The sequence below is a fragment of the Entelurus aequoreus genome, linkage group LG09, assembly GCF_033978785.1.
Source record: "Entelurus aequoreus isolate RoL-2023_Sb linkage group LG09, RoL_Eaeq_v1.1, whole genome shotgun sequence".
Taxonomy (NCBI): Eukaryota; Metazoa; Chordata; class Actinopteri; order Syngnathiformes; family Syngnathidae; genus Entelurus; species Entelurus aequoreus.
Window position 1 is genome coordinate 61,685,381 of NC_084739.1, and position 25,128 is coordinate 61,710,508.

General features: G+C 39.1%; 1 protein-coding gene and 1 long non-coding RNA gene across 9 annotated transcripts in view; one reads left to right on the forward strand and one right to left on the reverse strand.

Moving 5' to 3' along the window:
- The window catches only part of LOC133657597 (uncharacterized), a 32,885-nt gene extending 7,776 nt beyond the window's left edge, over positions 1 to 25,109 (reverse strand). The window contains exons 1-5 of one of the 3 annotated variants that reach the window (XR_009827291.1): positions 24,899 to 25,109; positions 24,723 to 24,824; positions 22,750 to 22,908; positions 22,371 to 22,464; positions 18,847 to 21,477 (exon numbers count right to left, since the gene is read on the reverse strand). This is a non-coding gene — a long non-coding RNA (uncharacterized LOC133657597). Of the gene's footprint in view, positions 1 to 218; positions 360 to 1,252; positions 1,347 to 1,631; positions 1,791 to 3,638; positions 3,724 to 18,846; positions 21,478 to 22,370; positions 22,465 to 22,749; positions 22,909 to 24,722; positions 24,825 to 24,898 lie in introns of those variants that run through there. The other 2 variants (XR_009827293.1, XR_009827292.1) reach the window with 2 other exon arrangements.
- On the forward strand, positions 6,021 to 25,049 carry LOC133657595 (polyribonucleotide nucleotidyltransferase 1, mitochondrial-like). 6 transcript variants are annotated; one of them, XR_009827289.1, is made up of 8 exons: positions 6,021 to 6,191; positions 6,267 to 6,373; positions 11,699 to 11,769; positions 17,794 to 18,062; positions 18,153 to 18,259; positions 20,078 to 20,115; positions 20,765 to 20,910; positions 25,036 to 25,049. XR_009827289.1 is itself a non-coding variant. In XM_062059089.1 (8 exons), the coding sequence occupies exons 1-8, from the start codon at positions 6,104 to 6,106 to the stop codon at positions 20,248 to 20,250; spliced, it is 654 nt and encodes a 217-aa protein (XP_061915073.1). In that variant the 5' UTR covers positions 6,021 to 6,103; the 3' UTR covers positions 20,251 to 20,322. The 6 variants fall into 6 exon arrangements, 5 of the variants coding, with proteins under 5 accessions (XP_061915073.1, XP_061915072.1, XP_061915071.1 ...); XM_062059089.1 differs by lacking the exons at positions 20,765 to 20,910; positions 25,036 to 25,049 and adding an exon at positions 20,178 to 20,322 and having other exon boundaries at positions 17,794 to 17,854; positions 17,954 to 18,062; XM_062059088.1 differs by lacking the exon at positions 25,036 to 25,049 and having other exon boundaries at positions 20,765 to 21,743.
- Positions 25,110 to 25,128: the final 19 nt, after the last annotated feature.

Below are 25,128 nucleotides of genomic sequence, written 5' to 3' on the forward strand. Positions count from 1 at the left end.
ACCAACCACAATGCACTAGAACAGGCAAAAAACATAGGTTGGCTTCCACATTAAGAGTCACAGCAAAAGCTTGGTTTTCAGAGACCTTGTCCGCTGAGAGCACTGAGAGCCAAACTCGAAAAAGATAGACTGAATTGCTTCAAAGGTGTACTTCATCTCCTTTGCATAATCAATGTTCATAGCATAAAGTAGGCCAAAGAGGTATGCAAAGGCGGTACCGAGGTCTGGCAGGTCATGTAGCACGATTGAACCTTCCAACACAACAGCCCAGTCCCGTACGTTGGGTGATACAGCAGGATCATCTTCTTCAAGGATTGTAAGGATGCCAATCTGAGCACTCTTTCTTCAGGGTCAGTTTTCTGAGGAATAATAACAGATGCATGATTGAGTGTTAGGTCGAACAAAAGGATGTAATTAGGGCCCGACTGGTATGGATCTTCTGGGAACGATTACAATTTTACAATGTTCAAAAAAATTGAAAAAAACCTTTAAATTACTTTCAAATTAATTGAAGGCAGAACATTAACCATTAAATATTTAAAAAAAATTGGGGCAGGAACTTTTCTTTATTGTTATATGCATTGGCTAAAGAATATGACATTTGGGCATTGAAAAACATCTTTGGGCACAAAATAAAATCTACACAAAGTGTATTATGCATAAAATCTTTGTCATCAGCTATGAGATCCTACTCAAAATGTTAAAATAGTAATAGTTTTTTAGCTTGTTGCCCCACTCTCCGGTTCAAGACAAGGCAACAGAAATCATTCATTTTAACTGTTCGTGCATTTTTGAAGGAATAGGCGAAGGTTGTTCATCGCAAGTAAGCTTAGCTCAAAAACTAGCAGTCAATTGGAAGTGTTAGCTTGCTGCCGCCGACTGTGAGCCAGGGTGAATTTAGTTTATATTCAACAGACATTCATCAGCAACGTCGTCTTCTCTTCTGCAACTTAAAACTAACACCATGTAGTCGGAATAGAGTTGTAAAGTTTATCTTCTGACTGTTGGCGAAGGCAGGCTACCAATAGACTACCAGTATTTGAGCTAATCTAACAAGCGATGAGGAACCATTGCCTGATTCTTCTTCAAAAATACATGCACAGTTAAAGGAATGGTTTCTATCGACGAATCTTAAACCAGAGAGCAGGACAACAAGCTAGAATATGAACATGTTGAACTATTCCATTAAAGCTACATTAGGCCAAATTACTTGTAATTTTCAAGTAAATTTCCTATTGTTATTATTACTTACCAAATGCTGCAGGAAAAACTTAGTTGTGTCGTCCCGGACAAACGGGGAGGCATCTCAGTGCTGTCATCTTTCGGTGAGACACATTGTCTGATGTCTGTAGAGTATACAGTGGAAAACATAAGCATATACATTAGTGAAGCACCATAGTGGATTTATACAAATGGCAAAATAAAAAGTTGTTTTTAGTAATGACCAGTAGACCGCAAGTCTGACCAGTAGCATGCTCAAGAAAATGGAAAAAAAACACTTCAAGCCTTCGGACTAGTGCATTTTCCACTTTTGCAGATCAAAAACTGTTATAATTATCAAATGGCACATACTAAGAACATATAACAATGACTGATAAGATCCATTTTACTGACACATGTCCATCACTTACCTGTTCATCAAGCTTATCCAGGAAGTCTTTTATTTGCTGACCAAAAGCTCCCTTTCTAGCCCGTTACAGTCTGAGCAGGCGAGGCACATAATTCTCAAGGGACTCATTGAAAGTCTTCAGGAGGTCTTTGCTGGTGATGCGATGAAATTCTTCAGATATCTGAAAAACACAATCAGCGGAAAAATGGCATTTAACTTTAATCACAATGTGAGCTTTTGACTTCAAATTTCAGGGCTGATGGTATAGTGGGGTGCTTTATGTTGGAGGAGCATGTAGTGGAGTGGTAGGGCAGGTATAGTGGAGTGTGTCAATGTAATACACTCCTACACCTATTAAATACAGTGCAATAAACATATAAGTACGACAGTTAATAAATAAAACAAATCAGTTTATCTGCTTTTTCAGCAGGGCACGCACAGCGCACAGACTTGTGGAAGTGAATTACAGTGAGCCGTTTGAGACGGGAGAACAAACATAAATAGGCGGTCAATAGTAGGACAACTCGTCGGCTAAAAAAATTGCCTTTTTATGGTCAACTATCTTGAAAATATAGTGAAATAAACGGCGGCGGTGTTAATTGATACGCCTACATTACGCTCACGTCTCTCTGTCTCGCCCGCCGTGTGAATTCCCAGTCGACTAATCACGGCAGCACTAGTACCCACAACACATTTGAACGAGGGGGGGATATTCCCGGCCTACGGCTAGAGCAGGGGTCCCCAAACTTTTTGACTCGGGGGCCGCATTGGGTTAAAAAAATTTGGCCCGGGGCCGGGCTGTATGTATGTATGTATATATATATATATATATATATACATATATACACACATTGTCTTTATATTCCAGCGAGTTAATCCGTTTTGTCATTTAACATCACGTGGCGAAGTTGGTAGAGTGGCTGTGCCAGCAATCGGAGTGTTGCTGGTTACTGGGGTTCAATCCCCACCTTCTACCTTCCTAGTCACGTCCGTTGTGTCCTTGGGCAAGACACTTCACCCTTTGCCTCTGATGGCTGCTCGTTAGCGCCTTGCATGGCAGCTCCCGCCATCAGTGTGTGAATGGGTAAATGTGGAAATACTGTCAAAGCGCTTTGAGTACCTTGAAGGTAGAAAAGCGCTATACAAGTATAACCCATTTATCATTTATTTATTTATTTATGTTCATCAACATTTAACATTGTCACATTATTGATGGGAAAATTTATTTTTAGACAATATGATTTGCCTGTGCGGCTAGGAGACACAGAGAGTAACAAGCGGTAGAAAATGGATTAGGAAAAAAATAAATAATAATAATTGAAAATTAAATTAAAAATATTTTTTTTTAACTTGGGACTTCCCGTGGGCCGGATTTTGGATGCTGGGGGCCGGATCCGGCCCGCGGGCCGTAGTTTGGGGAACCCTGGGCTAGAGCAATATGGCGGGGTAATAATTAGCTTAACTTTTCTGTCAATACACACTGCTCATTCAGTATCCGAAAATATTTACCCAGTTCATCATTCACACAGTTTGTTATCACCACAATGTCTTAACCATACATAGCTATAAACATGTATTACCCTCGTTTCGACCCACGTAGAAAGTGACCATCTTTACATTTAAGTCATTGCTATCGGCGACCGCCATCTTGACGACACACGCTTAACCACGGTCATGACTCAATGTCAGTGGCAAACTAAAACTCGAATAAAAACACATCTTATGTATATTACACGGGTGTCGATTATAACCAGGGTACCTGTTGTTCACAATCTCTGCTACGGTGGCGAGCCTCACCTCAAACACTCACTCCCTGAGCTACGCTTCTTGTATGACTGACAGGACTACTAAATGCCCTTAGTGCTAGACCATTTGTTCCCGTTCGTGAAATATATTATTTTGGGGCCATATGGCCTCAAAATATCAGTAGTCTAGCTAGCAAAGCATTTTTTCCATCTTTCAATTTAAATAGTACGGTGCACTTTTCCGTTAACATCCCTTTTTTAGAAAACAAAAGAAAAACACTTACATTTTAAGCCAAATAAATACTCGACAAATCGTCAAAACTGGATCCTTGGCGAGCCACAAGGTCGATATTGACGCCCACTCACTCGTGCCCCTGAAACGGAATCTACGGGGTTTCCAACAAAAAGACATTTGCCTAACTGCAACTCAAAAATCCTTGTTGTAGTGTTTTGAAAATACCTTTTGATGCAACGATAGAGAGAAGTTTGCTGGCCAGATATTGTTTTGGTAGTTAAACATAGTGAAACCTTATTTCTGAGTCTGACTAACTTGAAAACTTTAATTAGTCCAACAATTAGAAATCATATTTTTTATAGTGTGGCAAAGCGGGAAATGCTGCGCATCATGAAGAAGTGCATAGCAAAGCCGAGGGCAGCCAGGAAGGAGAACGGGCCAGTGGTTGGTGAGTTTTGGACATAAATGATGTAGCGGCTGGCTACGGGGTGTTAGCCAATGGCTTTGGCTGGGGGGCGGGACTTCCGGGGAAGTTAGGGAAATTACGTTGTTGACAGGAAGTGTGGGGGTTCGAGTTTTGCCGGCAGGCTTTGGGCTATCATTGTTCGCTGATGATGGCGCAATTTGGAAAAGAGGGCGGAATATTAAGTTTATAACAGGGAAGATACAAGGGGCACTGGATAGAGTAGTGGCCTGGGCTGAGAAATGGGGGTTCAAAATATCTGTGGAAAAGTCAAAATTTGTTATTTTTACAAACAAAAGGAAGACTGAAAACCTGGGGCTGAATATCTATGGCAAGCCCTTAGAGCGAGTCAAAGAGTTTAAATTCCTAGGAGTTATTTTTGAAGAGAGGTTAACGTGGAAAAAACATATAGAAAAAATAGTGAGGAAATGTGAAAAGGTGATAAATGTGATGAGATGCCTTGCTGGGAGTACGTGGGGAGCAAACAGAGACACACAAATAATGATTTACAGAGCCATGATTCGCTCAGCTTTTGATTATGGGTGCCTGGCATATGGGGCTGCAGCCAAAACAAACCTAGCAGCACTGGATAGGGTGCAGGCAAAAGCGTTAAGAGTATGTAGTGGGGCTTTTTGCACAACTCCAATCCCAGCTTTGCTGGTGGGGATGGGAGAGATACCCCTAAGTTTAAGGAGAAGGAAGCTGGCCTTACACCACATAGCTAAACTATATGGGCATGACCAAGTCCATCCAGGCAAGCAGCTGCTGGAGGAGTGCTGGGAACTGGGAGGTGGGGAAAGCAGGAGTTTTGTCCATAAAATCAGAGCAGAGGAAGAAGAGCTCGGCTTGAGTGGGGTGCGCAGGGGTACGGCTGTGGTCTGGCCTTCTGTTCCACCATGGCTGCTACCAAGTGTGGAGGTTGACTTCACGATAGCAGAGAGGAAGAGGGAGAAGGGTAGTGGAGACCCAGATGAGTTGGTGAGGGAGAGGATGCAGCAGGAATGGGCAGACCATGTGCAGATCTATACAGATGGCTCCATGGACCCAAATAGTAAAAGGGTGGGGTTTGCGGTTCACATTCCCTGCCTGCAGATCACCCAGAGCAGACGGCTGCCAAATGGGGTTTCAGTCTTTACGGCAGAAATGGTGGCGTTGATATGGGCAGTAAATTGGGTTGAGGAGGTGAGACCGCAGCAGGCAGTTATCTGCTCGGACTCGGCGGCTGCGCTGATGGCTCTGCAGGGGGGGAGGTCACAGGTCAGACCAGATCTGGTCTGTGAGCTGCTGACCGCACTCTACAGAGTAAACCAAGCTGGAAGTAGAGTGGGTTTCATGTGGGTTCCAGCTCATGTGGGGGTTGAGGGCAACGAGGCTGCTGATGGTGCTGCCAAAGAGGCCCTGAGCAGGGAGGAGGTGGATGTGGGCGTCGCCCTGGGTATTTCAGAGTACCGCTCCATAATAAAGGAGGAGTTAAATATCAGGTGGCAAAGAGAATGGGAGGGGGAAACAAGAGGAAGGTTTTATTTTAATATTCAAAATAGTGTTAGGGGAGGAAGCATCACCCTGGGAAACAGAAGGGAGCAAGTCATTATGACACGGCTGAGATTTGGACACTGTGGCCTTGCAGGGGGACTGGCCCGTATTGGGAAACATGAAAATGGATTGTGTGAATGTGGGACAGAAGAAACTGTGCAGCATGTTTTTATGGAGTGTCCTATATACACAACAGAGAGGAGAGAGCTTTTTGCTGCATTACTAGATGCAGGGTTGCCCTGCATCTCACTGAGGATTATTCTGAACCCTGAGGAACATCAAAGTGCAGTGATGAAAGCAGTCATGGACTACCTGTGGAATACTGGCCTGCACCAGAAAGTGTAACTGCATAAGCTGTGGTAATACCTGAACTGAACTGTGGGAGGCAGCAATACGCCGATGGGCGTCTAGTCTGCCGGAAAGCCACAAGAAGAAGAAGAAGAAGAAGAGTTTTGCCGGGAAAGGAGATAGGCGCATGTTGGAGCTGTTGTGTGCCTTAAATGCATCTTGTACAATAAATGCAAGATAACTGCTTGAGTGTGTGCAGACGAGCTCGCTTTGTGGGCCCGGGAGGCTACAACCTTAGTAGGTTACAAGCTCAAACAGGTAACATCGTTTTGTTTGTTTCTTTTTGTCGCCACAATGCAAAGTGTGAAACGCTCTGTTTGGTGTCCTTTTAAGGAGTGACAATAAGTCAAATGGATGGGGAGACTTTCTCCGTGTTCGCTCCCACGCCAGGAGCCCTCAGCGAGGCGCAGGACTTCATCTGTGAGATCTGCAAAGATGATGTAAGTCTGCACCATGTTTTTTTTTTTAGACGGGCATGCTAAAAGAATCAGCTTTATTGTCATTACGTACAGTAACGAGATTAAAAAAAGGCTACGGTAACTAAATTGTTCATGGGTGCAAACTGCAAAGACATGTACCAAACCATAAACATATACATGCATCTTTGGTCTCTTCAACAGATGTGCATATTAGGGCTGTGAATCTTTGGGCACCACACGATTTGATTTGATTCTTGGGGTTAATGATTCGTTTCAAAATGACTCTTGATTCAAAATCAATACTGTTTTAATAACATTGGGTGCCAGTTTTATGATTAACTACATTCCTCCATAAAATAGACAGCTCTGATAAATGTGTGGTTTATATTATATTACTTAAAAGAAAACCGGTTTTGTTTAATAGAAGAGAAATATCCAACACTTCTCTTTTTCTTTTCTTTTTCAAGTTGAAAGTTAGAGCACATACTCAGAGCTCATTGTCTAATTCCTGTACTGTTTTATATAATTATAATACTAGTACTACCGGTAATTAAGTACAATTACAGATATTATAATTACAGAAAGAAATGCCACCCAAGGGCTCCTTATTGTCATCCAGTCCTTCCAGGTTTTTTGTGATCACCGCGGCCTGAAATGTCTGAATCTGGGGCAGTATTTTCAGAAAGTTGTGTCAAAAGTTGCAATGTTTTGAAGCTTTTTTTTAATAAATCCTTAAAAATTCTTATTAGATTATTTTTTTTAATCAATGTTATATATGTTTCTTGTAAGCCTTAACCTCAAAAAGCACAGGATTTCAACAAAAACTGAAAAACAGTCATTTTATACCATGCAGACTTAAAGTTGGACACTAGATGGCAGTAAAAGCACAAACTCAGAGCTCATTGTCGAATTACTGTACACTTTTAATTCATTTTTACTAATACTAGTACTAATTAATTATAACTACGGAAATAAAGACCACCAAATGCTTCCAACTGGAGAACGACAATGTGCATGGAGCAATCAGTGGACCAATCAGCACGCTTCGTCTGGAGTCAAAATGACTGCATAAGCCATGACAGTTGTGTGTGTGTGTGTGTGTGTGTGTGTGTGTGTGTGTACGTGTGTCTCATCTTAACTTGCGTAACAATAGGATCTATTAAGTCAGTTCTCTGTCATCTTACTCTCACACACATTAATCAGAAAAGCACACACACACTCTTTCTCTCAGTAAGCCAACTTTCAAGAGTGTCTAGCTGACCTTTGACCTGCAGAGCATTATTGTTGCCGTGACGACAAACGCAATGGCGCTGACGAGTTTTCCTCTTTTTCCACTTCTGCATAAATCCATTTGATGTCATTAAAATTCATCAAGAGCAACGTGTGTGTATGTTTACCTTTTTCCTGTCTTACTAGTGGTTATTTTGTCAACTGCAGAGAGTTGCAGGTGTTTATTATATCGTATTACTGTATATACAATACCAGTCAGGTTTTTTCACACATTCTCATGCTATTTAATGACTGTATATTTTGTATTTTTTTATATTTTAGAATATGTTAATCATTAATAAATATAAAACCATTTTTTGTGAGGGACATTTTAAAATATTGTTGCCCGAAACATTTTAAAATGTTATATTTTAGTATTCAAAAAATATTTTCCCCACGAATAATTAAAATAAACTAAATAAATATTTGCATGTTATATTATCTAATTTATTATTCATGTTTATATTAATTAAATGTAATATGTTCAATATTTACAACGTATATATGTATATACACTGTATATATATATATATATGAATATATATTTATATATATATACGTATATATATATATACATGTGTGTGTATATATATATATACGTGTGTATATATATATATATACACGTACATACATTTATATGTCTATATATATACGTGTTTATATATGTATATATATATATATATACATATATATTTGTATTATATACAAAAGTATGTGTGTGTACATATATATATATGTGTGTGTGTGTACAGGATGTATATATCAATCCATCATTTTTGTACCGTTTGTCCCTCTCGGGGTCACGGGGGGTGCTGGAGCCTATCCCAGCTGCATTCGGGCGCCACCTCATTGCAGAGCACTTTTATAAATGATGACAAAACATACTGTATTAGTTAGTATAAAAGTATATATAATTATATACAATATATATATGTTATATAATATAATATATTTGAAAATGAATGCAGTATTAAATGTAATTCATTTTAATACATCAATTTTAAACAATATGACGAAATATACAGTATCAGTGTGAATATACAAATACTAGTATACAATATATATATATATATATATATATATATATATATATATATATATATATATATATATATATTACGTACAATAATATATATGAAAAGAAATGCAGACTAAGAATACAATAAAATTAGAAAGTGTTACTGTTTTATTATCCATTCATTATAAACATCAGCAACTATAACCTGGTCTTTGGCGTACTCTAGTGGTAATTTGCAGAACTGCATATGTGAAACCGGTGGGAGAGACATTACAACTGCAGACTTTCATATAACGGTACAGTGCCACTGTAAGTAGATAAAGCATCAATATTTTTAGTAACAAAATACGTTTTATGATGACTTAGTAACTTCTTTGCTATCTGAAAAGGGCCAAAAATTATTTATTGTAAGCATATACTGAAAGGTAGATATTTGAAAACCTACTTTTACATTTTCCCCATCATCATTTCTCTGTTTGGATGAGTTGATATTGTTACCAGAATTGTGCATGTATTTAGTAAAGGAGTGATGAATAAAATGTATTTTATTTTGAAGGGAAAACCGACATTAAACCAGCAGTAGTCTATGTAATAAAAATCAGTTGTGCAATGAGATTATAATAAAACTAATTTGATTTCACGACTTTGATTGATTGATTGATTGATTGAAACTAGAGATGTCCGATAATATCGGCCGATAAATGCTTTATAAAATGTAATATCGGAAATAATCTGTATCGTTTTTTTATTATCGTTATTTTGTTTTTGTTTTTTTTATTTAATCAACATAAAAACACAAGATACACTTACAATTAGTACACCAACCCAAAAAACCTCCCTCCCCCATCTACACTCATTCACACAAAAGGGTTGTTTCTTTCTGTTATTAATATTCTGGTTCCTACATTATATATCAATATAGATCGATACAGTCTGCAAGGGATACAGTCCGTAAGCACACATGATTGTGCGTGCTGCTGGTCCACCAATAGTACTAACCTTTAACAGTTAATTTTACTTATTTTTATTAATTATTAGTTTCTATGTAACTTTTTATATTGTTTTACTTTCTTTTTTATTCAAGAAAATGTTTTTAATTTAGGTCCAGAGACTTGTTAGGTCAATCCAAGTTTGGTATTGGTTATCGGTCTCATAGCAGCAAAAAAACAAAACAAGTAGAGATGTCCGATAATGGCTTTTTTGCCGATATCCAATATCGTCCAACTCTTAATTACCGATTCTGATATCAACCGATTCCGATATATGCAGTCGTGGAATTAACACATTATTATGCCTAATTTTGTTGTGATGCCCCGCTGGATGCATTAAACAAAGTAACAAGGTTTTTCAAAATAAATCAACTCAAGTTATGGAAAAAAATGCCAACATGGCACTGCCATATTTATTATTGAAGTCACAAAGTGCATTATTTTTTTAAACATGCCTCAAAACAGCAGCTTGGAATTTGGGACATGCTCTCCCTGAGAGAGCATGAGGAGGTTGAGGTGGGTGGGGTTTTGGGGTAGGGGGTAGCGGGGGATGTGTATTGTAGCGTCCCGGAAGAGTTAGTGCTGCAAGGGGTTCTGGGTATTTGTTCTGTTGTGTTTATGTTGTGTTACGGTGCGAATGTTCTCCCGAAATGTGTTTGTCATTCTTGTTTGGTGTGGGTTCACAGTGTGGCGCATATTTGTAAAAGTGATAAAGTTGTTTATACGGACACCCTCAGTGTGACCTGTATGGCTGTTGACCAAGTATGCATTGCATTAACTTGTGTGTGTGAAAAGCAGTAGATATTATGTGATGGGGCCGGGACCCAAAGGCAGTGCCTTTAAGGTTTATTGGCGCTCTGTACTTCTCCCTACGTCCGTGTACCACTCCGTATAGCGGCGTTTTAAAAAGTCATAAATTTAACTTTTTGAAACCGATACCGATAATTTTCGATATTACATTTTAAAGCATTTATCGGACATCTCTAAAAACATGTATCGGATTATATCAGCTTGCATCTAAAATGTGCAATACAAGAAGTCCTGCAGTGTGTTTACTTGTGCAAATATGGACAGCCAGTTAATATCTACATGTCCTCCAAAAAGCAAACAAGGTTGGTCTTTTCTTCTGTTCTGGTCAGGTAATTTACAAAAAGTAAACTAGGTAAGTGATTATGTAGGCTACTAGGAGCTAGCAGCGGCACACAAGCTAGACATAAGTAATAAGTGTCCTTAAAGGCCTACTGAAATGAATTTTTTTTTATTCAAACGGGGATAGCAGATCCATTCTATGTGTCATACTTGATCATTTCGCGATATTGCCATATTTTTGCTGAAAGGATTTAGTATAGAACAACGATGATAAAGTTCGCAACTTTTGGTCGCTGATAAAAAAAGTCTTGCCTATACCGGAAGTAGCGTGACGTCACAGGAGGAAGGATTCCTCACAATTCCCCATTGTTTACAATGGAGCGAGAGAGATTCGGACCGAGAAAGCGACGATTACCCCATTAATTTGAGCAAGGATGAAAGATTTGTGGATGAGGAACGTTAGAGTGAAGGACTAGAGAGGCAGTGCAGGGTGTATTTTTTTTCGCTCTGAACGTAACTTAGGTACAAGGTCTCATTGGATTCCACACACTCTCCTTTTTCTATTGTGGATCACGGATTTGTATTTTAAACCACCTCGGATACTATATCCTCTTGAAAATGAGAGTCGAGAACGCGAAATGGACATTCACAGTGACTTTTATCTCCAAGACCATACATCAGCGAAGCTCTTTAGCTACTGAACTAACGTGATAGCATCTGGCTCAAATGCAGATAGAAACAAAATAAATAAATCCCTGACTGGAAGGATAGACAAAAGATCAACAATACTATTAAACCATGGACATGTAACTACACGGTTAATAATTCTCAGCCTGGAAAAGCTTAACAATGCTGTTGCTAACGACGCTGAAGCTAACTTAGCCACCGGACCTCACAGAGCTATGATAAAAACATTAGCGCTCCACCTACACCAGCCAGCCCTCATCTGCTCATCAACACCTGTGCTCACCTGCGTTCCAGCGATCGACGGCACGACGAAGGACTTCACCCGATCACAGATGCGGTTGGCGGCTAGCGCGTCTGCTATCCAAGTAAGTCCTCCTTGTTGCGTTGCTACAGCCAGCCGCTAATACACCGATCTCACCTACAACTTTCTTCTTTGCAATCTCCATTGTTCATTAAACAAATTGCAAAAGATTCACCAACACAGATGTCCAGAATACTGTGGAATTGTTCGATGAAAACAGAGCAGTTTGTATGGTGACACATTGGGTACGAATACTTCCGTTGCCGTCGTGACGTCACGCGCATACGTCATCATACATAGACGTTTCCAACCGGAAGTTTAGCGGGAAATTTAAAATTGCACTTTATAAGTTAACCCGGCCGTATTGGCATGTGTTGCAATGTTAAGATTTCATCATTGATATATAAACTATCAGACTGCGTGGTCGGTAGTAGTGGGTTTCAGTAGGCCTTTAATTTAACAATATTGCAGGCTAAAACAGCACATTTGTCAATATGAACAAATATCAAATAAGTATAGTTGCATATTACACATACAAAGTATCCATGGTATGTTATGGTATGGTATGGTCTTTAATGTCATTGCACAAGTACAACGAAACTTTGTTTTCAGCACAAACCCGTTCAAGATTGGACAAACAAACAGTGTACAGGGTTACAGAACAGGAACGCTGATAGGTCGCCAAAAGGCGCCCTGTAAAAGATGGGAAAAAGGTCAACGCTGGGGAGGATGAGTAAAAAAATACAAACGAGTCCTGAGTGTTAAAAAACCTCCATTGCAAAGCACATATAAATATTACAACAAACTCAAGACTTGCAACAGAGGGGAGGGAGTGGGGGCTACGGTGGCAGGCTGCAGCTCTTCAAGCGCTGCCCAGTTGTCCATCACCCCTAAGGGATTTGCGTCGGATGGGGGTGTGGGGTATGTGTGTGTGGCGTATATTTTCTGTGGATGCATGTGTGTGTAAGCCTGCAGCGTGTCTCTGTTCCGCGGCCTTGGTGTTCTTGCAGCCGCCAGTCAGTCCAAAGTCAGCAACAACAGGTGTGTGTCAATGAGAGGCAAGCAGGGAGTTTGTTGTGTCTTCGCCGCACTGTCCTTCGGGAGAGTTTCGAAGCCAGGGAAACAATCCAAGTTAGAATGTTTTGTATGCGAGTAAAAATAGAATGTGCTTTTCACTCTAAATCAGGGGTCACCAACGCGGTGCCCGCGGGCACCAGGTCGCCCGTAAGGACCAGATGAGTCGCCCGCGGGCCTGTTCTAAAAAAAAAAAAAAAAAAATTAAAAAAAAAAAAAAATTAAAAATGTTTTTAAAAAAAAATTAAATCTACATAGAAAAAACACAAGATACACTTTCAATCAGTGCATCAACCCAAACAAGCTCCCCCATGCACACTCATCCACACCCACTCACACAAAAGGGGTTATTTCTTTCTGCTACCAATATTCTGGTTCCCACAACATAGACAACACATCTGCAAGGGACACAGTCCCTGAAGCACACATGATTGTATAGGCTGCTGGTCCACTAACATTTTCATTAATTACTATTTTTTTATGTAATTATTTTTATATTGTTTTACTTTCTTTTTTATCCAAGAAAATGTTTTTTATTTATTTATCTTATTTTATTTTATTTTTTAAAAAAGGGCCTTATCTTCAACAGACCAGGTTGTCAATGATATTAGATTTGTTTAAAGGGTTTTTTAAACCAGGCCCAGTCCAGATAATGTCCAAGTCGGACTCAGCAACACACACCTTCAATCATGTACACAGAAAAAAATTAGGGAACACAACAGATTGGATATAATTTATAAACAAAATTACATTTTCAAAATAAGCATTTATGTACCGTCCAGATTATGTCCAGGTCACTCAAATTAGGGAACACAACAACAGATATCATATAATCTATAAACATAATTATACTTTCAAAATAAGCCTTTGAGGACTTCTCATCTTTTTTTTAATGTTTTTTGGCATCATTATCGTTTTCAACCATGTAACTTTCTAAAGTTAGAAAATACTGAATAAATGTTTTAAAGAAAGTAATACTAAGTGAATATCTGTTTTTGGCCTTAAAAATAAACATTTTACAGAGTACTATAATTAAATTGACTAAATCATGATTGTCAATGAACTCTCCTAAAATAACAGAAACCACATTAAGCTTCATAAACAAACCAATCCTTAAACACATTTTTTCAACTTCCACCCAAAACTAAGACACAATATGACAATACCAAAACAAATGCAGGGTGGATTCAGGCTCCTGACAACAAAATCGGCAATCATCTGTCTCTGTCATATTCCATAATTTTAACATTTTCCCTGTGGGTAAGAAGTTATAAATAATTTTAATTTGAAAATAACGATTTTGCACATCGATAGTGGTTTTATAGATTAGTTTGAATATGGCATCCCATGGCAACGGGCAGTCAAAAAAGTCCTCCCATTTTCCATTTGTGTTGTATGAGGCAGCCTTCAAAGATTTCTTTATTAAATAAACATTATATATTTTTCTATTTATTTTAGTTCCTTTTTGCCAACTAGAATTTCTTATTAGAGGTTTACAAACTAATAATTTAGTAGTTCCATAATTAATTATTTGTTTCCATCTTTTCCCAATTACTCCAGTTAGTTGATAAAATGAAAAGCTTGAGCAAGCATCACCATACATAGCTCTAAATTCATCATACTTCATAATTTTACCATTCTCATTGATAATATCATTGACAAAAATGATTCCTCTTTCAAACATATTTGTCCAAAAGAAAGGCTTTCCATTTATTACAATATTAGAGTTCATCCATATTAACTGCTGCAAAATATCGTCTCTTTTTTCTGGCACATAAAATTGAAAACAGCACTATGAGTGGATTGTTTCCTTTATGAACCCCGCCATGTTTCCCAGCAGACTCTCTGGGAGGGGATCACTTGTAAAAAAGGATACAATTTCTTTTGATACAGTACATGTTTTTTGTCCAACAGGACATTTGTGTACCACTCAATGTTTAAATACATCTTTGGAACAATTGATGCTTTTAAAGACAGACACATAGCTTCAAGGTTGAGAAGTTTCAGGCCCCCATATTCATACTCTTTGTACAAAACCTTTCTTTTAATCTTTTCTGGTTTGCCGTTCCAGACAAAATCGAAGACCCTCCGCTCATAAATCTTAAAAAAGTTTTGTGATGGAGCTGTTAATGACAAAAACAAATAAATAAATTGAGGAATAATTAACGAGTTGGCAATAGACACTTTACCATACGAGGTTAGGGATTGCCCTTTCCATAATTGCATAATTTTGTCCAGCTTTCTTAGTCGATTATCATAATTTACTGAGCCTAGATCTTCCAGATTTTCTGGGACAACAACACCAAGTATGTTAACTGGTCCATCCGTCCACAAAACAGGCACTTTGCATTCCATTCGAAAGGACGTTCCCTTTAGATTTCCGATCCTTAACATTTTACATTTATCATAATTAAGCTTAAGGCCAGATTGCTGTGAAAATATGTCCAAAAGATTAAGAAGGTTCCGCAAACAATGAGGAAAAATCTTATCTTTGTGAATCAGCCTTTTCTGACATGAACTTCATCAAGAACAAACACAGAACACGCCTCACTGATGCACATCTGCAAGACTCACTCAGAGTTGCAGTGTCAAGTTACACACCAGAGTACAACACACTAGTTAACAGCATGCAATGCCAGGCTTCCCACTAACTGACAAAGAAACAGATAACAGATTTGGTGTCCAGTTCAAAGTGTGACATGATTTAAAAATTTGAGAGTTTACTTTTGTATTTTACATGAGTTATTATTTGTACAAACATGGTGCAAAGTAATTCATGATTTGTTAAAAAATGTTAGTGGCTAGCTAGTTAAAATGGGATATTGTGATTTCACAAGACTGTCTTAGAAGTGATCATTTGAAAATGTTCAATTTGAAAAATGTGCACTTAGAGAAAATATAAAAATAAAGTGTTGCATATTGATATTTATCTGTTTCTATATATATTTATTGTGAGAAATCATTAAGATGATCAGTGTTTCCACAAAGATAAATATCATTAAATAATAATAACAGAGTTAAAGGTAAATTGAGCAAATTGGCTACTTCTGGCAATTTATTTAAGTGTGTATCTAACTGGTAGCCCTTCGCATTAATCAGTACCCAAGAAGTAGCCCTTGGTTTCAAAAAGGTTGGTGACCCCTGCTCTAAATTGTCTATTACTGGTCCTCAAAATCATCGTGCTGAAATGCATCCGAAGCTGAAGCATGTTAGAAAGTACCCAATAACAAACGTGTCCGCATCATTCAACTTACTGCGTCATGATTAGTGTGGCCACTGGATGTCGCCAAAAAAACAGTTACCACTCCACTTCCAGACTGTTAATAATAAATAGGTTAGTGTTTTTTCATACCTACCATTGTTCTCTGGTTGACTAATTTTAACTTGATCAAACCTTTTCTATAATTCTACAATACAAAATAATAAATATATGTGCTATGGTCGCATAAAATATTGGTAACGACCATTGCTCAAGGTTCCACTATCGGTATTGTATCGGAACTAAAAAAGTTGTATTGGGACAACCCTACTCTGATTACTTGCTAAGTATATCAGCAAAGTTGCTAATTTGGCAACACTGATCCTTCCTGCTGTGTAGGGCTGGGCGATATGGACTTTTTTTAATATCTCGATATTTTTAGGCCATATCGCGATACACGATATATATCTGGATATTTTGCCTTAGCCTTGAATGAACACTTGATACATATAATCACAGCAGTATGATGATTCTATGTGTCTACATTAAAACATTCTTGTTCATACTGCATTAATATATGCTCATTTTAAACTTTCATGCAGAGAGGGAAATCACAACTACTGTAAGTCAATTGACCATCACTGTATTTATTAAACAGTTATTAAGCAGTGGCACAAACATTCCTGTCATTTCAAAACAGAAAGTGCAAGATTGTCAGAGACATTTTAAAACAAGCTATTAGTGCACTTTAGTGCATGATGTCACTAAGATGACATATCAAAACAACACTAAATTAAAGTGCACTTTTTGTACAGAACGCCAATACAATAGTTTAAAACTAATAAAGTGCAATTTTGTGCATGATGTCACATGAGATATTTCAATAAGTGTCAAATAAAAATTAGCTGCATAATAGGAAATCAAATCCTTCGCTATGTGGTAGGTTCCTGCGGACGTTATCTCCTTCTGTTGTTGACTATTTTTTTCATACGCCGTTGATGTGGAAATGGTTGCCTCAGCATTTTGTTAGTGTGGCACCGAACGGAGATGTTGACATGCAGAGTTTCAAACACTCTTCATTCTCTAGCGGGTGACTTTTCAAATGATGCTACATATTAGCAGTAATGCTACTTTTTGTAACAACGCTTTTGCCCCACACTTGACAAATTACGGTTGTCTGTTCGACATATTCCCGCTCGAAGCCAAACCACCGCCAGACGATGGACCCCCTGCTGTTTTTCTTGGGAATTAATTCTTCCTTCATTTGTTACCAGATTCGCACCTTCTTTCTCTCGTATTACCACTCGCACCACAGCTAACTTTAGCCATACTACTACCTCTCTGCTGCGCGAAGGCGTATACGTATGTGACGTATGTAAGAAGGTGCGCTCGCTGTCTGTGAGAAGGACAGACAAGAAAGAGTGGGAAGAGCCTGCAGTGTAATGTCCGCAGCTAAAAGCAACTGCGTGAGGACGTATACTCGAATATCACGATATAGTCATTTTCTATATCGCACAGACAAACCCGCAGTATATCGATATATCGCCCAGCCCTACTGCTGTGTCTTCCTATTCTCTGGCAGACTAGGTGCATTATCGTTTGTATCCGAGGAAGGGCGAACAAATGAAATAATAAATGGGAGACGCTAGGCTGATGCTGTTGGGGTCATTTTCATAATTTCTCTGCTGCCAAAAACATCTAGTCGGTCCTGACTTTGGTCTGATCTAACCACGTCACATTCTTCCAATGTCTTTTGAATCAAATAGTTATTGTAAGAGTTATTTTCTCCACTGTACGTTTGTTTGTGCCTTGTAGAAAGCTTAAGATCTCCTCTGGGAAGCTGGCCAAATTTGCTGATGGAGCTGCCGTCGTTCAGGTCAGATCAGATCCATGTTTCATCCCCTCGTACTATGTTTTCATACGTTCATCTATGTTAGCACTGCTAACTGTTGTAGCTTTGTGCCTCCGTCTGAAGCTGGGCGACACCTCTGTGATGGTGACGGCTGTCAGCAAGACAAAACCATCTACGTCTCGGTTTGTGGGCCCGGGAGGCTACAACCTGCGGAGGTTGCAAGCTCAAACAGGTAACATCGTTTTTTTGTTTGTTTCTTTTTGTCGCCACAATGCAAAGCCTGGGGCAGTGTGTGAAACGCTCTGTTTGGTGCCCTCTTAAGGAGTGACAATAAGTCAAGTAGATGAGGAGACTTTCTCCGTGTTCGCTCCCACGCCTGGAGCCCTTAGCGAGGCGAAGGACCTCATCGGGGAGATCTGCAATGATGATGTAAGTCTGCACCATGGTTTTTTTTTTAGACGGGCATGCTAAAAGAATCAGAATCAGAATCAGCTTTATTGTCATTACGCACGGTAACGGGATTAAAAAAAGGCTACGGTAGGGCTGGGCGATAAAACAATAATAATATACATCGCGATAGACATGTGATCAATATCAATAGAAAATGGGGTCGATAGAACGTTCGATAATTTCACTGAGTTCTGTTAGAAAAAAATAGGAAGAAAGGCGGAGCCGGAACCGCACGGCATTCTGGGGTGTGTAGGCAGAGGAAGGGCTTTAGTCTCTCAACCGATCACGGCCGAGCCTGAACCGCAAGGCATTCTGGGAAATGCTAACAGGAAAAAAAAAAAAAAAAGCAACAACGGCTAGCTGACGACGAGGAGTGAAACGAAACGGGAATATGAGTGCGGCAGCACGAGAGGAAATTGTAAATAAAAAAGGAAACGTCACGTCACCAGTTTGGCAGTATTTTGGATTTTTTAAAATCCGATACGAATCACAGTAATACTGTCTGCAAACTTTGCAAGGTCGTCGTCCCGACCAAGTCTGGGAACATGACAAACTTATTTTACCACCTGAGCCGCTCTCACCCGCTGGAGTACAGCAGTATCAAACAGCCACAACCATCTACATCAGCCGGTGCAAGTGGAACAGCACCGAAGCGGCAACAACAGACCACCATCGTCTCGATGGTGGTCTGTTGTTGCCGCAGACAGTATTACTCGGCAGCAGTGCCATACGACAAAAATTCAAAACGTTATAAAGAAATAACGGATGCAGTGGTGTATCAATTAGCGAAGGACATGCTACCGCTCAGCATAGTTGAGAAGTCTGGGTACAAGAATCTCATACACGTGCTCGACCCCCGTTATGTTCTACCTGGCCGAAAGCACTTTTCCAAGACAGCTATTCCTAAGCTTTACACAATGTGCAGGGAATCCGTGGAAAAGGAGATACTGAAGTTGGTTTGATTTTTCCATAAATGACTGAAGAGGGTAACAGGTTTGTTTTGTCACAGATGTTCAGACGCAGGTTTATTCCGATGTTCACAATATTCTGTAAGACATGTTTGTTTCTCCTTGCTTAATGTGACTGTTATTTATTTGCATATATTGTTACCAATATGGCTTTAAAGCCTGAGTTGTACACTATTAATTTCTTAATTACAATACTTTGCACATTTTGTTGGCTTAAGCATTTATTTAATGTCAATATTTGCACATCGACCAGTATTTTCATTTATTTGACTGTTTTTCATAATGCTGTTTATGTTTATGGGAAACACTGCATACTCACACTTCAACATCTCAGTCATTTAAATGCTGCCTCTTTTTTTAGGGCAGCATTGCAAATGAAAATATGTTCCTAATTGTCTTTCCTTGGAGGACTTTAGGTTGAGTAAATATATGTAAACTAGGAAGTGAGGCTGCCAGTGTGTTGCTAAATGTTTATATACTACAATACCCAGAAGGCTTAGTGCTTTAAACAGGACCCAGAAGTAGCAATAAAAAGTTGATATATTGTTACCAGTTACAGTTGACATGCACGTTTAAACGCCGCTCAGATACAAATTTGACTGGCCAAAATATGCGGGGAAGTTGTCAGCATTAGAAAAAGATGCAAGGCTGCAAATAATTTGCGGAGATTGGTTGCATTTGCGTCATCTTCCAGCAATCCTAATCAAACTAAATTTTCATTTTTGAGAATTTAGTTACTAAGATGAATATGTATTATTGTACAAATGTATACATTTCAAAAGGCTTTACTCTGTGTGTGAATGAAGAAGTGTTTTTTGATGTTTTGCAGATGGATTTTGCTGCTGTTCACGCCGCTACTGAAATAAGGTAAACACATGCGCTTAAAAACATGTAATGCGTGTTTTAAATGCGTCCCTGTATTTTTCCAGCAATACCGTGAATTCTGACGACTACACAAAATCCAATTTTATGGAGAAGATCAGAGATGATAACAAACAGTGAAACAAAGAACAGAGCACTATGTGTGTGTGTTAACTTTTCCAGGCAGTGTGTGTAGCAGTAGAGCCCAGGGGGTGTGAGGGGGATTTTTGAGGGGATGAGTGGGTGGATGGTATCATCACCTGCTTCCACCTTGGACAGCAATAAAAAGTTGATATATTGTTACCAGTTACAGTTGACATGCACGTTTAAACGCCGCTCAGATACAAATTTGATTGGCTAAAATATGCAGGGAAGTTGTCAGCATTAGAAAAACACGTTTAAATGCCGCTCAGATACAAATTTGATTGGCCAAAATATGCTGGGAAGTTGTCTGCATTAGAAAAAGATGCAAGGCTGCAAATAATTTGCGGAGATTGGTTGCATTTGCGTCATCTTCCAGCAATCCTAATCAAACTACATTTTCATTTTTGAGAATTTAGGTACTAAGATGAATATGTATTATTGTACAAATGTATACATTTCAAAAGGCTTTACTCTGTGTGTGAATGAAGAAGTGTTTTTTGATGTTTTGCAGCAAGAGCAGCAGCAGCTAATCTATTTCAGAGGCAGAGGAGACTTGAGCACAGAGCCAAGCTCGAAAAAGATAGTCTGAATGGCTTCAAATGTGTACTTCATCTCCTTCGGATAATCAATGTTCATGGCATACAGTAGGCCAAAGAGGTATGCAAAGGCAGTACCGAGGTCTGGCGGGTTATGTAGCATGATGCCATTTTGTGAATCTCACTCAATTTGAAATACATTTTGAAAAAAATAAAATAAAATAAATTGTGTATCTCACTTAATTGTAAATACAATTTGAAAAAAATACAATTGTTTTCCGTGAGGTCTTGCATGTTTTAAATCACTGGCCGTGAAGTTTTACATGAGCACCAACCACAATGCACTAGAACAGGCAAAAAACATAGGTTGGCTTCCACATTAAGAGTCACAGCAAAAGCTTGGTTTTCAGAGACCTTGTCCGCTGAGAGCACTGAGAGCCAAACTCGAAAAAGATAGACTGAATTGCTTCAAAGGTGTACTTAATCTCCTTTGCATAATCGATGTTCATAGCATAAAGTAGGCCAAAGAGGTATGCAAAGGCGGTACCGAGGTCTGGCAGGTCATGTAGCACGATTGAACCTTCCAACACAACAGCCCAGTCCCGTACGTTGGGTGATACAGCAGGATCATCTTCTTCAAGGATTGTAAGGATGCCAATCTGAGCACTCTTTCTTCAGGGTCAGTTTTCTGAGGAATAATAACAGATGCATGATTGAGTGTTAGGTCGAACAAAAGGATGTAATTAGGGCCCGACTGGTATGGATCTTCTGGGAACGATTACAATTTTACAATGTTCAAAAAAATTGAAAAAAACCTTTAAATTACTTTCAAATTAATTGAAGGCAGAACATTAACCATTAAATATTTTTAAAAAATTGGGGCAGGAACTTTTCTTTATTGTTATATGCATTGGCTAAAGAATATGACATTTGGGCATTGAAAAACATCTTTGGGCACAAAATAAAATCTACACAAAGTGTATTATGCATAAAATCTTTGTCATCAGCTATGAGATCCTACTCAAAATGTTAAAATAGTAATAGTTTTTTAGCTTGTTGCCCCACTCTCCGGTTCAAGACAAGGCAACAGAAATCATTCATTTTAACTGTTCGTGCATTTTTGAAGGAATAGGCGAAGGTTGTTCATCGCAAGTAAGCTTAGCTCAAAAACTAGCAGTCAATTGGAAGTGTTAGCTTGCTGCCGCCGACTGTGAGCCAGGGTGAATTTAGTTTATATTCAACAGACATTCATCAGCAACGTCGTCTTCTCTTCTGCAACTTAAAACTAACACCATGTAGTCGGAATAGAGTTGTAAAGTTTATCTTCTGACTGTTGGCGAAGGCAGGCTACCAATAGACTACCAGTATTTGAGCTAATCTAACAAGCGATGAGGAACCATTGCCTGATTCTTCTTCAAAAATACATGCACAGTTAAAGGAATGGTTTCTATCGACGAATCTTAAACCAGAGAGCAGGACAACAAGCTAGAATATGAACATGTTGAACTATTCCATTAAAGCTACATTAGGCCAAATTACTTGTAATTTTCAAGTAAATTTCCTATTGTTATTATTACTTACCAAATGCTCCAGGAAAAACTTAGTTGTGTCGTCCCGGACAAACGGGGAGGCATCTCAGTGCTGTCATCTTTCGGTGAGACACATTGTCTGATGTCTGTAGAGTATACAGTGGAAAACATAAGCATATACATTAGTGAAGCACCATAGTGGATTTATACAAATGGCAAAATAAAAAGTTGTTTTTAGTAATGACCAGTAGACCGCAAGTCTGACCAGTAGCATGCTCAAGAAAATGGAAAAAAAACACTTCAAGCCTTCGGACTAGTGCATTTTCCACTTTTGCAGATCAAAAACTGTTATAATTATTAAATGGCACATACTAAGAACATATAACAATGACTGATAAGATCCATTTTACTGACACATGTCCATCACTTACCTGTTCATCAAGCTTATCCAGGAAGTCTTTTATTTGCTGACCAAAAGCTCCCTTTCTAGCCCGTTACAGTCTGAGCAGGCGAGGCACATAATTCTCAAGGGACTCATTGAAAGTCTTCAGGAGGTCTTTGCTGGTGATGCGATGAAATTCTTCAGATATCTGAAAAACACAATCAGCGGAAAAATGGCATTTAACTTTAATCACAATGTGAGCTTTTGACTTCAAATTTCAGGGCTGATGGTATAGTGGGGTGCTTTATGTTGGAGGAGCATGTAGTGGAGTGGTAGGGCAGGTATAGTGGAGTGTGTCAATGTAATACACTCCTACACCTATTAAATACAGTGCAATAAACATATAAGTACGACAGTTAATAAATAAAACAAATCAGTTTATCTGCTTTTTCAGCAGGCCACGCACAGCGCACAGACTTGTGGAAGTGAATTACAGTGAGCCGTTTGAGACGGGAGAACAAACATAAATAGGCGGTCAATAGTAGGACAACTCGTCGGCTAAAAAAATTGCCTTTTTATGGTCAACTATCTTGAAAATATAGTGAAATAAACGGCGGCGGTGTTAATTGATACGCCTACATTACGCTCACGTCTCTCTGTCTCGCCCGCCGTGTGAATTCCCAGTCGACTAATCACGGCAGCACTAGTACCCACAACACATTTGAACGAGGGGGGGATATTCCCGGCCTACGGCTAGAGTAGGGGTCCCCAAACTTTTTGACTCGGGGGCCGCATTGGGTTAAAAAAATTTGGCCCAGGGCCGGGCTGTATGTATGTATATATATATATATATACACATTGTCTTTATATTCCAGCGAGTTAATCCGTTTTGTAATTTAACATCACGTGGCGAAGTTGGTAGAGTGGCTGTGCCAGCAATCGGAGTGTTGCTGGTTACTGGGGTTCAATCCCCACCTTCTACCTTCCTAGTCACGTCCGTTGTGTCCTTGGGCAAGACACTTCACCCTTTGCCTCTGATGGCTGCTGGTTAGCGCCTTGCATGGCAGCTCCCGCCATCAGTGTGTGAATGGGTAAATGTGGAAATACTGTCAAAGCGCTTTGAGTACCTTGAAGGTAGAAAAGCGCTATACAAGTATAACCCATTTATCATTTATTTATTTATTTATGTTCATCAACATTTAACATTGTCACATTATTGATGGGAAAATTTATTTTTAGACAATATGATTTGCCTGTGCGGCTAGGAGACACAGAGAGTAACAAGCGGTAGAAAATGGATTAGGAAAAAAATAAATAATAATTGAAAATTAAATTAAAAATAATTTTTTTTAACTTGGGACTTCCCGTGGGCCGGATTTTGGATGCTGGGGGCCGGATCCGGCCCGCGGGCCGTAGTTTGGGGAACCCTGGGCTAGAGCAATATGGCGGGGTAATAATTAGCTTAACTTTTCTGTCAATACACACTGCTCATTCAGTATCCGAAAATATTTACCCAGTTCATCATTCACACAGTTTGTTATCACCACAATGTCTTAACCATACATAGCTATAAACATGTATTACCCTCGTTTCGACCCACGTAGAAAGTGACCATCTTTACATTTAAGTCATTGCTATCGGCGACCGCCATCTTGACGACACACGCTTAACCACGGTCATGACTCAATGTCAGTGGCAAACTAAAACTCGAATAAAAACACATCTTATGTATATTACACGAGTGTCGATTATAACCAGGGTACCTGTTGTTCACAATCTCTGCTACGGTGGCGAGCCTCACCTCAAACACTCACTCCCTGAGCTACGCTTCTTGTATGACTGACAGGACTACTAAATGCCCTTAGTTGTTCCCGTTCGTGAAATATATTATTTTGGGGCCATATGGCCTCAAAATATCAGTAGTCTAGCTAGCAAAGCATTTTTTCCATCTTTCAATTTAAATAGTACAGTGCACTTTTCCGTTAACATCCCTTGTCTAGAAAACAAAAGAAAAACACTTACATTTTAAGCCAAATAAATACTCGACAAATCGTCAAAACTTGATCCTTGGCGAGCCACAAGGTCGATATTGACGCCCACTCACTCGTGCCCCTGAAACGGAATCTACGGGGTTTCCAACAAAAAGACATTTGCCTAACTGCAACTCAAAAATCCTTGTTGTAGTGTTTTGAAAATACCTTTTGATGCAACGATAGAGAGAAGTTTGCTGGCCAGATACTGTTTTGGTAGTTAAACATAGTGAAACCTTATTTCTGAGTCTGACTAACTTGAAAACTTTAATTAGTCCAACAATTACAAATCATATTTTTTATAGTGTGGCAAAGCGGGAAATGCTGCGCATCATGAAGAAGTGCATAGCAAAGCCGAGGGCAGCCAGGAAGGAGAACGGGCCAGTGGTTGGTGAGTT